Source organism: Myotis daubentonii, chromosome 5 (assembly GCF_963259705.1).
Source record: "Myotis daubentonii chromosome 5, mMyoDau2.1, whole genome shotgun sequence".
In the NCBI taxonomy this organism is placed as follows: Eukaryota; Metazoa; Chordata; class Mammalia; order Chiroptera; family Vespertilionidae; genus Myotis; species Myotis daubentonii.
The window spans coordinates 58499704-58518997 of record NC_081844.1 but is presented as its reverse complement, the minus strand read 5'-3'; the positions used below and the strand labels follow the sequence as shown (position 1 = coordinate 58518997).

Genomic DNA, 19294 nt, shown 5'->3' with positions numbered 1-19294 from the left:
ACTCCTGATCTCCAGCCTGTGGCTTTGTGCTTGTCACTTGCCTATGGTGGTTACTACCATGTATTGAGCAAAATCCACATGTGCAAGTATTTACATTTATGGTGCATTTAATCTTCACAATATTTCCATTGTACAAATGAGAAAAATGAAGTGCAGAGAGGTTGAGTGACTTGCTTCAGAACACACAGTCCTAGAGTTGGAGGAGGAGAAAGAACCTGAACTGGGTTTATTGGTTTGTGACTCCTGCTGCTGGATTACAGCAAGCATGTCTATGCTGACCTAGACCTTCACTCACAGCGTAATGCTTCACAGTTCCTGGAAGCCAGCCTCTAAACATCTACAGGAGCGCCTACTGCACACTGACATCTGCCAGTCTAGATGTTAACTTCATGTTTGCCCAGATACAGCTTTGCCTATTACCAGTTGCTATTTTTTCAGTCCGTGGCCTAATTATAATAGTCAATACTGAGTATTTATTCTGACATTCATCTGCCTACAATGACCCCATTTCCACTCAGGAGAAAACGCCTGGCTTCACAATGGCCAGCAAGGCTTCCAGGATCCCACCCCTTTTCTCCTTTTTTTTTTAAAAAAAATATATTTTTATTGATATTTTTACAGAGAGGAAGGGAGAGGGATAGAGAGTTGGAAACATCGATGAGAGAGAAACATCGATCAGCTGCCTCCTGCACACCTCCTACTGGGGATGTGCCCACAACCATGGTACATGCACTTGACTGGAATCAAACCTGGGACCTTTCAGTCTGCAGGCCAATGCTCTATACACTGAGCCAAACCGGTTTAGGCCACTACCCCTTCCCTCTTTGACTCTGGCTCCTCCTGCTCTGCTCCCCTTTGCTCTTCCTCAGTCTTGCTGGCCCCAAGCTTCCCGGGGACACTGCTGCCATTGGGCTTTGGCCCTGGCTATGGCCTCTGCTTGGAACGTGCGTCCCTCACACATCTGCCTGGCTAACTCTCTCACCTGCTTCCCGTCTTTTCTCAAATGTCAAATTCTCAACCAGACCTTCTCTTATCACCTATTTAAAATCCTCACCCCACCACTTGCTTTGATACTCCTGGAGCATTCCTCTGTTGTATTTTCTTCTTTTTTTCTATAGTGCTTATTATTATCTAACATACTATCTCATTCACTTGTTTATTACATTTAATTTTCATTATCATTTTTTCCAATGGGATGGAACCTTCAGGACAACAGAGATCTCTGGTTTGCTATTGCTGATAAGCCAAGTGTCTAGAACAGGGCTTGGTAATAGGTGCTCCAAAACTATGTGCTGAATAAATAAGTCACAGATTATTCTTAAGACTACCCATCAACCTGTTTAATCTTCCCAACATCCCATGAGTAGGCATTAATATTTATTCTTATCTCTTTTTAAAGGTAAGGAAACAGGTACATAAAGATGAAGCTGCTAGGCCAAGGTCATACAAGTGGTAAGGACATGAACCCAGGTCGCCTGATTTCAGAGGCAGCACTCTTATCTGGCCCCTCCCACCTTAGTGCCAAGATGGTGCCTAACAATACCACCACATAGATGGGCTCAAGTTCTAGCTCCTTTTGGTACCACCTGCCCTACTGTCAACCAATATTACAACAATTGTGCCCTGCCACAATGTCGTTGAGGAAGCTGAACAAAGCCTAATGACTTATCCAGGCCAAAGAACTTGGTGACAAAACCAGAACCAGAACTGGAACCTAGGATGTCTGACTCCCAATTTGGTGGTCTTTTCTGGTACTTTCAAAATTAATTTGAAGATCATAGTGATTTGCCTGGGTAGTACTTTTCCATTCCCATGTAATCTATTAAAATAAACAATTAAAAAGTAATTTTGGCCTTGCAACATTGTAACAAATATTAATGTTCATTTACATAATATTTCAAAAGGAAATGTTTATTTTTGTAATATCTATGATATTATAAACATATAAAATGAACATAATAAATAGTCACTCTGCTGTAAGCTAATATAAGCTCATAGGGAAAATGAATATGTTTAATTAAATTTAGGGGAAATGTATAGTTAAATCATTTGCAGTACAATAATAAGGACCAATAAACCATTATCTCTTTACTGTTCTATTGGAATTTTTAGCAACATGCTATATTAATAAATAGCATCTTCATTTTATAAAGCAGGATCCTACGAGATTTGTCTCTGATCTGGTAAGACAGTAGTGGTAGCAGGAATAACATAATCCATAAGCAAATTATACTTTTACTGTTCTATAATATTCACCAGTATTTATTGAGACAGTAGAGTATGCAAGATATAGTTCCAAATACTTTCTTCATATTAATCCATTTAATCCTCAAAATTACCCATAAATTAGGTACTAGTATAATCTTTATGCTGTCAATAAGGAAACCAAGGCACAAACGAGATTAAGTAAACCGAGGCACACAAGGTCACAGGATTAGAAACTAGGGGCCATGTTCTTAACCACTCTATTAACCCATGATAATGTTTAAGTCGGTAACAGAGAATTGAAATCTACGGGAAGGACCCTATTTCCCTTCCTCTACTTCATTTTACCCAAAAAATATAAGCACTCTGCCCTACCAGATTTTTCAACTTAAAATCAAACTAACAGTACTGTTTATGCATGTTCCCTTGCATTTCCTAATTGTTTCTGGCAGATAGTAAATTTGCATTGGGAGCAAGAAGAGACGGGTTACTTAATCTAAGTCTCAGTCTTAATCTGTGAAATGGGAGTGAGGGTAAGTAGAAAATACTAATAATATCTGTCTCTTAGGGTTCTTGTATTAATGGGATGAAACACGTAAATGATAAAGTTGGTACTGTTCTAGGCACATAGCACACAAAGACACATTGGTTGCTATTGTTGCTCCTGGTGATGATTCTCTATCAGTTAGGGCTCAGTTGATTTCACTGGACAAAGACCACCGCAATCTAATTTAGGCAAAAGGATAAACTAGGGACTCAATGCCACTAGGAATTGCTCTCTCCATTTCTCATCTCGGTTTCTGTGTGTAAGCTTTATTTTCCCACAGTCCGTCATGGCTCTGGAGGCTCCAGGCCAACCTTCTCACCAAAGAGGACTGGCTCTGATTTGAAAAGACAAAATTACCAGGCAAGCAACCTGATTGGCTTAGCTTGTTTAGGGAACCTTTCCTAGAGATTGACTGTGGTGAGAAGCAGTGGTGGTGGGAGGCCTGTAAATCCAAGGTTAGAGGGAAGACCACAGCCAGCCAAAGGCTGCTGTCTGCCCAATGGCTGGGCTCCTGGTACGCTAGAATTGCTCGAGAATGAGTGACCCTGGAAGCAGCTCTCAACCGATGAAGGATGGGAACTGGTGGGCAAATACCACAGCTCCCTTGTCCCTTTACTGGGGTAATTGGCTGGTTTCTACACTGGCTCTGTGTCCAGCAGGACTGAGTTCCATTTTCCCACAGTAGTAACTCACCGGTGGAACCCCTCCCAGATAAACTACTTGTACTCAAAGCCACATCTCGAAGTCTGCTACTGGAGAAACCCAAACCAAGACATCATGGTTGTTAGTCTAATGGTCCAAAACTTCACTTCTCATGGCCCAGGCTTTTACAGAAACTCAAAGAATGCCTTATAAGCTTTGCAAAAAAAATATCTGAATATTGTTTTTAAGTAAGAACTGTAATAACACGTTAAGACTACAATGAAAAAGAATTTGTGAGTAAGTTATACTGTTATTTACTTTGAAACTCTAACACATGGATTGAGTTACTCAAACTCTTTAGAGCAAGATACACGTTAATCATTGGTCAGTAAGTTTTTATCAGTTGTTTTAAATAAATCTGTGTCTTTCATCCTTCCTCCCCACTCTGCTCCCTTTCCCCTCATTGATGTGTTGCTAAAGAGTTTCTCTGCAGTGTCGGACTGGCTCTCCATAGGTTAATCATCCTGAATCTCACCCATCCCTTCACTTTCTACCCCAGCTTCCACCTCTAACTGCACTTCCTGTTGTCTCACATCCTTGCTAACCTTCCATACCTCTAAATTATGCTTTTATATAAAAGAATATTAATGCTCTCCTTTAAAATACTCACAAATAAAAACTGTTACCTACATTTATATAATCAACTCTTGATTATTTAGGAGCTGAACACCATTTTGTGGGTTGTTTGGTTTCTTTGTCACCTTCCTTCTCTTTCTCTATCATGGCCATCATCATTATCATTTAGGGGAAAAGGAGGGTGTATAGAGGACATTCATAGGACAAATGCAGATTTAATATAGAGCAAGTTCAGTTTATTAGTTATTGACTAAAATTTTATGTTTATTAAGTGAAACTGAAATTATTGGTTAAAATAGTGCTCTAAATACACAATTGAATACTAAGAGTGTAGCATTAATGTTATTTTAAAGTCTATTATATGTTATTTTTATTGAACACTAATTATACTGAACTAGAGGCCCGGTGCACAAATTCGTGCACCAGTGGGGCTCCTGTGCCTAGCCTGTGGGATCAGGCCGAAACCGGCTCTCTGACATCTCCTGAGTGGTCCTGGATTACGAGAGGGTGCAGGCAAGGCCAAGGGACCCCACTGGTGCATGATCAGGGCAGGGGAGGGATGTGGGAGGTTGGCCAGCTGGAGAGGGACTGTAGGAGGGCTCCAGGGTGTGTCCAGCCCATCTCACTCAGTCCCAATTGACTGGACCCCAGCACCAAGCTCACCTACTGGTTGGAGCATCTTCCCCCTGGTGGTCAGTGCACGTCATAGCAAGCAATTGAGCAGCCTTAGCATATCATTAGCATATTACACGTTGATTGGTTGAATGGCCGACCAGATGACTGGACACTTAGCATATTAGGCTTTTATTGTATAGGATAAGCTCTAATATCCATATAGCTGTTCACTGAAGATCAAGTAATTGTCTACACAGCAAATACATTTGAGAATATTTTGGATATTTTTAAGATGTCGAATTACATTTTTCTTTCTGAAGCGACCCCTATTGTGTGGTAGAGGAAAATATAATTTGGCTCAATCTGGAAGGACAAAGTAGGATCCACATACTATTGCTGTTTAACATGTGAGTCTTATAATCATCTCCAGGTTCTTGCAGGTGCGATGCCTCTTCTTTTTTTGCGGCCTCTATATCAACGTGCACTAACAGCTGAGCCGCTGCCTCTAGGTCTGTCACACAATTAGTCTTCTGATGAACTTTGCAGGTCGCTTTATTGCTCCGGAGAACATTTTCTTGTGCGAGGCCTTGAACTTTAAGGAGTGTACATACATTATGTTCCGTATGTCACTACTATTCCGTGTAGTTGATTAGGTACTTAATTTTCAGGGTGTTGAAGTTTATCCTTTTAGGATGAACCAAATAAAAGTAACTATCCTTTTCTTTATTTTCTCTCAAAATGAGTATTGGGAATTTTTTGCACTATTTCTAAAAATGTGAATGACTGGAAATCAAATGTCAGCAGCTTTGTAAACAGCTACTCCAGCAGCACTTTTCATAATGAATAATAATAATAATCATGAAGTTTTGGTTAAAGTGCTATTCTAGGTCTCAAAGGGATCAAAACCAGTTTTCACATGTCAAAGAATCAATACATCTTACTACTAGAATATCAGTGTTTATATTAATTTAGGCCATGGACCCCTTTCTTTCCTGACATCAAATATCTCTTTATTTCCATTAAAGTCTGTCTATATCTTACAAGTTTTTACATTACATATTACTATTTTAAAAGGACAGATTTTCATTTTTCTTGAGTTTTTTCTTTTTCTGTAATTTTTTATCATTTAAATGACAAGTATTATAATTTATATGACAGATACCATTAAGTAGTCATCATTTCAAAAGAAAAATCCCTACACATGCTATTTTTCTAATCTGTAACATTGAAAAGAGAAGAATTAGAGAAATTAAACAGAAGAAAAAGGTATAACGAGAACTAAACTCAATTAATGAGGAAATTTTAAAATACACCACATTCAATTTACTAAAATTCTAGTCTACAAACAATTTTTGCTCCAGAAACATATATCTAGTTATTACTGGAGGTTATCTGTTTTAATATTTTAGAAAGGTCATGACTTTAAATACAAAGACAGTAGTAGCAAATTATTAGTAAGACATTTTACATTTTAATAATCACCAAATTATTAAAACACATTTTTATGAACTACCTAAAATGTTATTTTCCAAGTAAGTCTACTTGTTCAAAAATGTATTAAATAATATCAGATATGGAATTCATGCTTATCCCATGCCTTAGATGATTGCTTTATAATTTTGAGTAATGTAACTTTATGCAGTTTGGAAATAAATCAATTTTTTAAAATTAGGAAATATGACTATTTTCTTCTTATATGGGTGTGTTTTCTAATCCTATCATCTTTCTTTTGCTTGTCAGATAACGGATATTTTGAACATTTCTCTACTTAGCAAATGTTTGGAATGAAAAGGAAGTAAGTGCTAGTTGTGCACTGGTGGGAGGGTGTGTGGAAGGCGTATGATGCTAAATGAAAGAGGTTGGTGTGGCAACAATTGGGATAAATGGGTCTGTAACAGCTGCTCCTTTTAGATTCTGGAGGAGACCTCCTGAGTGGGTCATAGGACACAAGAATGAGGCAGATGAATACTCTGGGGTGAAGTAGAAAATGACCGCTGCTACCCCAAGCTTACACCTGAATCGTCTCCAGTGGAGTGGAGAGCCCTCTAACCTGGGCCAGAAGCTGGGGATGAACTGCACAGCACAGGAGGCAAGCTGGCCGCAGGCAGGACTGTCTGCATGTCTGGGGCAATGGTAACCAGCGGTCTTCAGGGAGAAGGAGTCCACCGTTTCCTCTGTGCCCGCATCGGAGCCCCCCTCAGGCACTGAGGCCATTAAACAGGAGCAGAAGGTCAATTTTAGGTACTGGTTTCTAATTGGCAAGTAAAGACAACTTCTATTGCATGAGAAGTGAATAGTTCTGATCTTTAAATAAGTAAATAACTCAAATTCCTTTTTTGACTAAATCCTATTTTTTTAAAAATATATTTTATTGATTTTTTACAGAGAGGAAGGGAGAGAGATATTTTATTGATTTTTTACAGAGAGGAAGGGAGAGAGATAGAGAGTTAGAAACATGGATCAGCTGCCTCCTGCACACCCCCTACTGGGGATGTTGCCCGCAACCAAGGTACATGCCCTTGACTGGAATCGAACCTGGGACCTTTCAGTCTGCAGGCCGACGCTCTATCCACTGAGCCAAACCAGTTAGGGCCATAAATCCTATTTTTTGATTGAGTTATAAATTTGGGGGGAGAATAGGGATGTAAGGATACAAACGGCCTGCTGAAAAGAGCCACAATTTCTTTACCTGAGAGAGAAGAGAAGGCAGAAGGAAAGAGGGAAGGGAGAGGAGTGGAATAAACGAGAAACTTTGGTGTTTAGGGAGTGGCATGAAGAAACATACAGGCTTCAGAATATCCTAGAGAATGACAAATTGAAAAAAAATTTAAATGGAAGTGAGGATTTAAAAAAATTAATGTTGCCTTGAGTCAAGAATGTATCTCTTTTACTGTTCTTTGAAGACAAGGAAGTAGAAATTCAAATCGCTTTTCTTTCAGTGTGCTGGGTTTTTTTCTTTAAATATGAAATACCAATTTATTCTGTTTGCATAATGTCTTCAGTGGTAGATAAAAATCTCTGCTTATAAAAGGGGCCAAAAGGAAAACTTGTTTTATGAACATTACTGTGGAATCTACCAAAGCATCTGCATGTCAGCTAGATTATCTTTATATATAAAAAGCCAAGTGACCAGCCGACCGGCCAGTAGATATGACACACACTGACCAGCAGGGGGCAGATGCTCAATGCAGGAGCAGCCGAGCGACAGCAACTTTGCAGAATGCCCTCTCATACTCCAGGACCCCTTGGGGGATGTCGGTTTCGGCCCAATCCCCAAAGGCCAGGCCAAGGGACCCCACCTGCTCAAAAGACCACGCTCACTCCACAGATGCCCTTTGAGACCCAGTGCTGCCCCAGGTGCAGCCGGCTGGGGAGGGACTGTGGGAGGTTGGCTCCAGGGTGTGTCCAGCCCGTCTTGCCCAGTCCTGCCCTGCTGGCCACCTTCTAATTAATTTCCTTTCATTGTGCATGAATCTGTGCACCGGGCCTCTAGTCATTTTAATAAAGAGTCCACCAATATCAAGAATGGAGTGACTTTTAAGGGAGAAGGTAACATTCTAAATAGAGAAAGGAACTAAATGGGAATAGCTACAATGATCATTCCCCCCACCTACTTTCTGTTAGCTAAACATTACAAACAAATCATTCTTTGTTAGAGATGCCCTCATATAAAATGGTTTTATCTTTGTTTACATCTATTGAGTTGAAAAAATAAATAACATTTAATTACATTTACTTAGTGAGACCCCAAGAATATATCATTTTACAAATATGATCCATATACTTTATAAACAATCCATGACTTACTGGAATTAAATAGTCTAACTACAGGGTATGTCCCCCAAAATGTATGCACACTTTAATGGCCAATAGCTCAATTTTGAAAATGAAATGTATGTTAATAAACACTGCCTTTATAATTATTCCAAGTGTATATATACATTTTTTGGGACATCCTATATTTGTTCTGATATGTTAATAAGATAATTTTGCCATAAAATGCTGCTGATGATGAGGCTACAGACTTAGGATAACCTTGTACGCACACTAACACCAATGTTAGAAGCATTCTAAGCTATTATAAAGATGCTAACGTATGCAAAAAGAGAACTGCTGTTTTGTATATGGAAAAATTAAATCATAGAACATATGATGAAATGAATGAAATATCAATACGATGAATTTTGCTTTCTTAGTATAATTTTTTGGTAGGCTGCATTATTGCTAAATAACAGGAAGCAAATAATTCACTGAACATACTAAATGAGTAAATTTAAAGGTGGTGTTCCCAAAATTTTTAAGTGGAATAAAGGATGAGAGAGGAAGAAAATTCATGTATAAAAACAAAGTGCTAAGGGAGGACCTTCCTTTTTCTTAAAATAATTTCATGGTTGCAATATTTGACTGTGAAAGCTGGTCCAACTTTGCACAAGGCCTTAAATGTGATTTTAAATAAAATAAAGGGGTGGAAAAAAGCAGGTTTACAGCTGTGAGTATGTGAAACACAGTTTATTCTTGTATTATTATTATTCCCATATTAATTATTGCATTATTTATTATTAACCTACTTTTGCCCACCCCTAAGTTTTTCTCTCTAAAACCTTAGAACTTCATAAGATTTACCTTCTAAAATTCAGAATTTACTCTACATGGAGCATTTATAGATCTAAATTGATGATGGCCAAAGGGGATGACTATTTCTTTTCTCAGCACCTGATATATGCAGGTAACATTCTCCTCTTTAAATGTCAGGGTCTCCATGACCTCATGCACAGGTTTATTAGAGTAACTGTCCTTTCCCTTCACCAAATACCTTTTCCTCATTACTATAGGTACTTCAGCCCTAAAGAAATCCACTATTTGTTTTTAGGTTAGCTCTATTCTGTCACTGAGAAAAGAACTTTTTATCAGCCAGACTGTATTCATATGCTTGCCAACATATTCTCATATTACATGTATTAATCATATATCAATAAATTAAAGCCTTTAAGTTAAGATAAATTAGAAAATTTTCAAAATCTCATCTGTTTATGATCATCAGAACCTTCCATTAGAAATATTTCCTTATGACAGGTTTCTCTAAGCCCAGTTTCTCAGAAAAATCATGTAAAAGTTTTTAAACAGATGAACAACATTATTGGAAGGGAGACATCTGTGAGAGGTGGAGATTGAATCTAGAGGCAAGATACTGAATATGTGAAAATGTTCTAAATTCAAAACTTAAATTACAGGTGAGAAAACAAAAACAGTATATAGCATTGAGGAACACTAAAGCTAGACTGAATACGAAGAGGGAAGGAAGTGCTAGATCAGACCACCAGCTCTCACTCTGGCGCCAGCACCACAAAGCTGCTTTCTTAGCATTCTGGCCCCTTCACAGCCACGCTGGACAGAAATGCTATCAATGGTGTTGGTAATACTGCACAGGGAGGGAGTGGAGCATAGGATAAAAGAAGATTTCAAAAAAATTTTTTTTTATGTTGAATTTTTACTTTTACCATTAGATAACTGGACAGATAGCTAATCAATCAATCAATCAATCAATCAAGTAATCAATCCTATTTATGAACTGATCATGTGATTTCCCCCCCACAATATATTCACTAAAGAAGTAAAATATTTTGTGAGTTCCTAATGGACATCTTGTAAACCAGAAGCAATGCTGTCGGAAGGAGAGAGACTGCAGTTGGAAAGACACGCGGTAGTTTGCAAATAAATAATAATAGGTCGTTTACGTAACATGAGGAGCTCCCAGGTCCAGAAGCAAAAAGGGAAAGGGAAATCAAATGGTAGTCTGAAGCATGCCCTGTTATCCCTGAAAGGAAGCAGGGGAAAGTGGCTGAAGTCAGATACTAGAGAGGATGAAAAGACATGGCCTTCAACCTGAGATCCAAGCAAGATGTCAGGTTTTGTGGGAACCTATTTTATATGAGTCCAACCACAGAAGCCGGCTGCTCTCTGCCACCAGCCTGAGCTGGGAGACCTCCACCCCCCAAATATACTACTGCTCAGTGTCCATTCTCCACCCAGCCAGACCCCAGCCCAACTTCCCAATCCTTGGTGGCTCCTTCTCAACTTTGCTCTTGGCGTCCTGTGTCCAGACCTGACAACAAAACCCACTTTTGGCCCTGCAGCTCTCCTGTGGATCTGACCCAAATCTTATGCTTGGTTCCTGCAAGGCCTCAGTTCTGGGTCAGCTGTGTTCCCAAAAGGCAGCAATATTCTGCCATGAGACCTGGGTTCCAAGACAGCCCCCGACTCTTCCCAACTGCAAAGGCTGGTCTTGTATGGTGAGTGCAGCAGTGAGCCCGAGGCCTGGAGTGCGGCCTGCCTGGTTTCCCAAAGCCTCTGCCCTGGCTGGGAACAACCATTAACTAACCTAACTAACCCACATACTTGCCTACGGGAGGGGGATAAGTTCTTACTGAAAATATCTGCAAGGAGCTCTCTTATTCCAGCCCAAAAGCTGGGATAGGAGGCAAAGGAGTTGGCATATTTAAGTCTTTTAGACATGCTGAGTTCCCCTGGCTTATCTTCGGTCAGATCATCTATTCCTGGTTTTCCTCCCACTCCCATGGACACTCTTGCTTAATCCCCTTTGTACCACCTTCACCCAGCTTGGCCCTGGGACTTTTTCATCAATCACTGTTCGCCTACCCTAGGAAAGCTCCTCTGCTCCTCAGCTCTAGTTTGCTTAAAGTTACACATTTTTCAGTGTGAAGTTTATACAGCATCTCCAACCTAGATTTCCTTTTGTGTACAGACTCACATGTACTTCTGTCTCCTTGGATATCTTAAAATGTCCTCAAATTCAACATTCAAAACGGAACTCTCCATTTCCCCCAAGGCTGGTGCCCTTCAGCATTCTCTGCCTCAGTGAATGAGCCCGGCATCTACCCAGCCACACAGCCAGGAACCTAGGGTCCATCTGGACACCTCTACGTCCCTCGCCTCCCACATTTAGTCTATTCCAGCCGTGGGCAAACTACGGCCTGCGGGCCGGATCCGACCCGTTTGAAATGAATAAAACTAAAAAAAAAAAAAGACCGTACCCTTTTATGTAATGATGTTTACTTTGAAGTTATATTAGTTCACACAAACACTCCATCCATGCTTTTGTTCCAGCCCTCCGGTCCAGTTTAAGAACCCATTGTGGCCCTCGAGTCAAAAAGTTTGCCCACCCCTGCTCTATTCCCAAGTCTTTCAGAACTACTGCATCTACTCGTCACCACCTTCACTTCTACTAATGCCCAGAAACTGGTCAGGGTAAAAGTGTTAAAAGCTAATCATTATCAAAGGTTTATTATATACCAGGCAGGTGGTCTTAAAACTATGTGAATTATCTTTTCTAATCACTCTGTGTATTAGTTTCCTAATAACATTCATTACTAGACTATCCTACACTGGGCCGAGCCAGCTCAGTCAAGGGTTCAAAAGCCTGAGGGAGGGCGGCGAAAGGATGAAGAAATGACAGACAAAGAGAATAAGCTGGGTCTAGGTGGATCTTCCTGTGCCTGGCTGAGGCCACAGAGAGAGAGATCCAGAGGCAAGCTGAGCCTTTATTTTATAGTCAGAGGTAAACAAGGTAGTGGTCACCATAGTTACAATGTTCTTGTGAGTTTCACTTGTTTTGGCAGCACTTGCTACATCTCCCACAGCCCATTAGCTTCCCAGATAAGATCTAGGGAGCATCATAAGGTCAAGCCTAATTACGCTAAGAGGACTGTGCCCTCTAAGCTGGGACTTGTCTGTGGCTTTGCCAACTGGTCAGTCCGAGGCTTAACCCTATAGCTGCGCCCTACACTACACCACTAGTGTTATCTTGCAAATTTATAGAACAGATACAGTGCATGGCATGATGCCTGTATATACAGAGAGAAATGCCAATTTGTTCCACTTAGTTATGCATTTGTTGGTTGCTTCTTGTATGGGTCCTGATGGGGGATTGAACCTTCAACCTTGGAGTATCTGGATGATGCTCCAACCAACTGTGCTACCCGCCAGGTTCTTTAGTAACTTTTTTTATTACTTACTTTTTACTGCCATTTAAACCCATTTCTCTTGTCCTTGGTGATATGAGAATATAGACAGTTACATGATTCTATATATTTAACTTTCATGTATCCTAAAGCATTTAATGGTAATTGACTATGTACTACCTTTTATAAACAATAAAAACAATTTTTGTGCTTCCAGAATATTGCTATTGTATGTTAGTGTCTATACATATGTACACTGCTATAAGGTCCATATCTGTTAGACTTATAACAACATACAATAAAATAAAATATAATAAAACAAAAATTTAAAGTGGGAACACTTAAACATTTAGTTCAACTTACTTCTAATGCTGTGTCAAGCTCTCCAGCAGCCAAGTGTGCTAAGCCCAAGTAATAGGAAGCTTCCCCTTCCATCTTTTTGTCATTTGCTAAAGTGAGAATACAGAAAATTATCGTGGCTTTAAAGAAATTTATTCATTACAACAGACAATATTTGCTTTTAAGACAGTAGACAGTTATAGCAAAGTATACACATTTATCAACAATCCCTGAAATCTGTTTTCTGTTAAAAAAAAAAAAAAAGTCTGTTGCTTCACAACTTACCTGAATCACAGATGTTAAAGTGCATAAGTAATAGAATCACGAGGAGTTATCCTCGACATGCACAGACTGGTATTATCATTTTGAGACTCATGTATAATTTCTATGCTAGTCCACCGTGTAAAGACCTATAGTCGTCCAGCATGGCTGCTACTACACACATCAAATAATCAGTTAAGAGAACCAACATTACATGATGCATACACAAACATGCATACACAAAACTGACATTGAGCTAAGTCTCTAACAGGGCAGATGATTAGCAAATTCAGGAATTATTTTTTATTAGGTTCAATTTAAAAGCTATTGGTTAAAACTTGGATGAGAGTGACTGAAAGAGTCATTTTTCTTTGTTTTTCATCTTCTTTTCACGAGGAATTAAACCTTTCTTATTTCTGTGTAATGCACTTTATTCCAGGAATTATCAAATTCTCTTTTCCAAAAGTAGAATGTGTAAACATGCAACATGTGGTCCAATAATATGTACATCATACTATCTCATAAACATAATTTACTCACATTTAATATACTAAATATAACATTTACATATGATATACTTATAAAAACCATTCAAGATGCTTAAACATGAAAAGAATACTATCCTTCTACTTTGGGAAGTCATTGGCTTTCAGTGTCACCTAACTAACTCCTAGGTAATGCAAATGCTGACAGGTGCACCCTCACTTTTGATCTTTAGAAAGTAAGTATCCTTAGATTTCTGAACTCTGCGTTCCCACCATGATGGATGTCAGCAGGAGCCAGCAATTCTCTGTGCTGCTTTCGTGCTCAGCACTTCACGAGTGCAGTATCCCTCATGGAGCGTGTCTCATTTGGAAGACTGCAAGAAAATAGGACTGCAAATGCCAGTGGCTATATTTTTTTCTTCTCTAGCCATTACACCAATTGCAGAGAATTATAAGATTTCCGTTCAGCGGAGTGGATGGGACCAGCAGATCCAGTCTGGAATTTTAACTCTTAAAATTCACCTGGGCACTCACTTTTCCTCTAGAATAGGTATATGAGTGATGGGATAGGAATGAGACTAGGGAAGAGAGGGAGGGGGGCGGCAAAAGGAAGAGGCTGAGAAGGGAAGTGGCCCTGGAATGATGAAAAGTTGGTTATATGTGACTTGCTGTGTTAAATGGAGTAACTGCGTTAAACCACTAACCACAGCATGCACTGATGTATTACTATCATTTGCATCTATTTTTTTTGTAAAGGGCATCCCAGCAAAGAGGAGGAGAGGAAGAACATCTACCCTGGTTGATAGATTTTGAGTAGTAATAGATCCTGATTTCTGGGCCCGAGGATGAGGCCCAGGATTTTAAAAAGATTCCCAGGTGATTCTAATGTGCAGCCAAGGTTGAGAACCACTGATTTTGAGGCAGCTAATTTAAACAGCTAGATCACATCAAATATTAGTTTTAAAATGGGATTTAAGCATAAAATTTTTTCCTGTTTACTAGTTCAGAAAAAGTTAGATAAAGTGAAAGCAATGAAAGAACGGAGGGAAATGTCAGCGCTATTAAAGTTGAGTGACACATCTAGCAAAGGGAGAAATACTATTTATATTGTGTAGTTTGAGTGGGTTGAATTAATATTGGCTTTGCTCTCTAAATCAATAATCATTTATCTTAAAGAAAATACTGTTTTTATTTTCAAGATTCTTGATGGGAACCATTCTTTCTTTGTGAACGACTTTACAATTTAGCATATGGGAACCTAAAGCAAAATACCTTTTCCTAATTGACATTTTCATTGAAATTCCACATAACTTTCCAGGTAACTAAAGTCAGCCACTGCAATTGATCTAAGAGCTAACTATTTACATCACAGTTTACCCCTATGGAGAAGGTACTAGATCACCATTCATTCAAAAGTAGTTCATGCAGTGAAATACATCTTTCAAAAGGGGGGGGGATGTTTTCCTATGGGTATTCCAACTAATATCATTAAAATACATAATAGAGACAATAAGCTAAGATGTTTACTTTTGCTACTTAGAAAATTAAAATCACACCCAGAAAAATCAGTCTTGCTTATTCCAAATAAGCCATCTGCTATTCCAATAGAGAAAATATATCCACAAGCCAATAAAGTCCAGGGCAAGAGCATAATTTTTATCTTTTTTTCTTCATGAAAAGGCTACTCTATTAATACATTACTATCCATAATACAAGTATAATATGCAAATTGACCGAATGGTTGAACAGCAGAACGAACATCCAGACTATCACGCTATGACACCCACTGGTGCCAGGCCAGCCAAGGCGGGGTGCGATGTGATTGGTTGGGGGCCCAGCCATTGCCCCATGATCACCCCACAGAGGGAGGCCCAGGCCACCGACCAGAGGGCTGTGGTGTGTGGGCGGGGCCTCCTTCTGCGGGGTGATCAATCATGGGACTCCCTGACTGTGAGAGCACAGGCTGGGCTGAGGGACCCCCCCTTCCAGTACAGGAATTTCATGCACTGGGCCACTAGTATGGTAATAAAATACCCTTGCATTTCACAAAGTAAAAGCTTGTGAGCATACTAGTATATCCCACAATTTTTAAATACTTCATATGTATGCAAATGATACAGAATATCAGGGATCCCCTTTTGCAAAGGTGTTTCTACTGCTGTAATGTGAATGTGAATCACCTGGGGAACTTGCTAACTGCAGATTCTGATGCAGGAGGTCCCAGGTGGGGCCCCAAGTTGCTGCTTTACTTACAAGCTTCCTGGTGATGCTGATGCTGCCAGCCCAAAGGCCACACTGTGACAGGCAAGAGTCTACAATATATTAGAGTTCTATTTTCCTGTTACTCCTAATATTTATCAAATCTTCCCTATTACCTGACAATGGGGAATTTACAAACAATGAAAGGTCTATCAGATTATGAGAATAATAAGACCTTAAACACACACACACACACACACACACACACACACACACACACACACACTTAACTTTTGCAAATGACCGTACTTTCTCATTATGGGTTCATTGTTTTACAACACTCCTCCCAGAAGGTTGTAATTTTGGAGATAAAGCTTTCAAGAAACTAATGGATTTCTTGTTGTCAGCACTAAGGCTCCTCTGTTTTACAGTGAAATTTGAAAGGATATTGATGGCATTTGTCTTTGCATTTCATAGGAAATAATCACCCAAACACTTGACGATGTTTATGTCTCTCTTGGGAGAAGCAGCGTCTGCCCATTAAAGGAAGCCGTGTGAGTGTTCTTTCCCACTTACCTTCTTTGGCTATTTCAGAAGCTTTTATTAGAATTCTGATGGCCTGTGTGTAATCTTTATTTTCCAGCATTTTGTCGGAGAGTAATCTGTACGTCCTCAGGAGACTCTCGCAGGCCAACAAGTTGAGAAAGCGGCCTGTCTCATCCTTCCACCTCCGCCCTTGCGTCAATTGATGGAACGCTTCATAATGCTCGGCAGCCTCCAGAAGCTTACCTGAAGAGTAAGAGCCATTCATAAATATAAACCACAGGCCAGAACATACTTTCAAAAATTTTGCGTACATCTTACGTTTTACTATTAAGGGGGTGGGGGAGAGCGTGAAATATATTCAAGGGTTTCTAAGACTTAAGCTGGAAAGGGAGCTGTCTCCGTGTGGACTCCGATACAGCACTGATTCTGGTTGGACACTTGCTAGAGGGATGCACTTTGGTAGTAGAAACTGACTAGGATTACCGATGTTTAGAGAGAGTGTGAAAGTCCACTAATAATTATTCATTAGCATCACACTGGCTAACATTCATTTAACATTACATACGCAAAGCACAGAGTTATGTGCTTTATATACATTTCTCAATCTTCAGAACAGTCACGTGGACTAGACTCATGATTCCATTTTATAGAAGAGAATGCGAGGGTAAGAACTTTGCCCAAGATGGCCCGTGTAGTGGGTGCGTAGATCCAGGCAGTCTGACTCCAGCGCCCAGGCTCTGCACCACTGTCCTGCACTGCTCTCCCACCAGGCAGCATTCTTCATTCTCAAGAAGGATGCTGGTATCTTGAGAAAGGATGCATCCATTAGAACGTCCAAATTCAAATATTATGGGTCTTCTCAAAGTTGACAGAACTTTCCAAGCAGGCATTTGTGTACATAATTCTGTTTAATTTTGAATAATCAAAATGTAACTTAACTGCCTTTCTGGATTACATTCCCCAATATAGTCCAACTATATCTTCTCAAAGCCAAAACTCTAAATTAGCTTTGAGTCATTTCATTCCTTGGAATATGAGCAAGCCCATTTCTGGAAGAGCAGCTTGCAGCTCCCTGCTGTGGATTGCATTTTACTTGTGAATTGCCTTGTGGAAATGTTCACCCCGTCCTATAATGTAAATACTCTTTTATTGGAGTTCCCTAATTGAAATAAACTGGAAAAGCACTTATATCTAGGAGTTCAAACAGAAGTGGTTAAGGATGAGTCCAAATAGCCTGAGTTTCTATCCCAACTTTATTTGATCATTTTTTGCTGTTGAGCCTCAGGCTAATTACTACCCTCCCTGTGCCTGAGTTTAATTCTTCTGTAAAATACAATTATAGTGGAACTATTCAAGGTGTTTTTGTGAGAAATTAATATGAGTTCAATACCTAATGCAGAGTATGTGCTCAATAAACATCGCTACTGTTGACATAGCGATAATAGTTTTTAAAAATCCAAATGGTTGATTGAAATATAGCCACTAATTTGTTTTTTTATTAAATATATTTTATTGACTTTTTACAGAGAGAAAAGGAGAGGGATAGAGAGTTAGAAAAATCCATGAGAGATAAGCATCGACCAGCTGCCTCCTGCACACCCCCCACTGGGGATGTGCCCGCAACCAAGGTACATGCCCTTGACCAGAATCGAACCTGGGACCTTTCAGTCCGCAGGCCGACGCTTTAACTACTGAGCCAAACTGGTTAGGGCACTAATTTGTTTTTTAAGTACAATTTCCTTTTCCTGCAAAAGACACAGTTGAGTCCTTATTACCATGTTATTGTGGCTGATTAAATTAACCCTGTTTAGATCATATCAGGTTCAATGTATTTCCTCAAATAGGATTCACTGGATATTTCAGGTTGGATATTACCAGATAGTGTAGCCACTGCCAAGACTATGACATATCATTTCCTCCTATTTTTGCACCAAATTTGTTATCTAACATTACCAATATTAAAGCATTAAAGAATGCACACATAAAAAAGAATAGTATTCACACAGAAACAGAAAAGAAATGGATAATGTCCAGTCTGCCAGTCTGCATGGCTCAGTGGTTGAGCATCGACCTATGAACCAGGAGGTTATGGTTTGATTTCCAGTCAGGGAACATGCACAGGTTGCAGGCTCAAAACTCAGTGGGGGACGTGCAGGAGGCAGCTGATCAATGATTCTCGCTCATCATTGATATTTCTATCTCTCCCTCTCCCTTCCTCTCTGAAATCAACACAAATATTTTCAAAAAGAGAGATGGTTAATGAGAAAATAATCTGTACCCAAATTCAGTAAAGACGTGGCCTGTCTGGACCCTGCTGTGTCATGCAGAGGAGGGCATATGAGCAAAGACACAAACGGGAATGTGTACTGCAGAGGTGTTTATAAACTTGTATTATGAAGTTTTCACATGATAAAAGACTGCAAAGGTGATATTATAAAGACTATAACTATGATATTATATAAGAACTAGAGGCCCGGTGCACAAAAATTTGTGCACTCGGCGGGGAGGGGGGTCCCTCAGCCTGGCCTGTGCCCTCTCGCAGTCTGGGACCCCTCGGGAGATAACGACCTGCTGGCTTAGGCCTGATCCCGGGTGGCAGAGGGCAGGCCCAATCCCTAGGTGCAGCCCCTGGTGGGGCTCAGAGCAGGGCCGATTGGGGAGTTGGGGTGCCGCCCCCTGTCATGCACAGAGCAGGGCGTATTGGGAGGTTGCGATGCCACCCTCAGTCATGCTCAGGGTAGGGCCGATTGGGGGGTTGGGGCACCGCCCCCTGTCACACTCAAGGCAGGGTGGATGGGGAGGTTGAAGCGTCACCCCCTGTCACTCACAGAGCAGGGCCA

General features: G+C 40.1%; 1 protein-coding gene across 1 annotated transcript in view; it reads right to left on the bottom strand.

Moving 5' to 3' along the window:
- Positions 1-19294, bottom strand: part of TTC29 (tetratricopeptide repeat domain 29) — a 155461-nt gene that overhangs the window by 78109 nt on the left and 58058 nt on the right. Inside the window, exons 7-8 of the mRNA XM_059695312.1 lie at positions 16485-16697; positions 12988-13073 (exon numbers count right to left, since the gene is read on the bottom strand). Of these exons, the coding sequence (XP_059551295.1) occupies positions 12988-13073; positions 16485-16697 (299 nt within the window). The remainder of the gene's footprint in view (positions 1-12987; positions 13074-16484; positions 16698-19294) is intronic.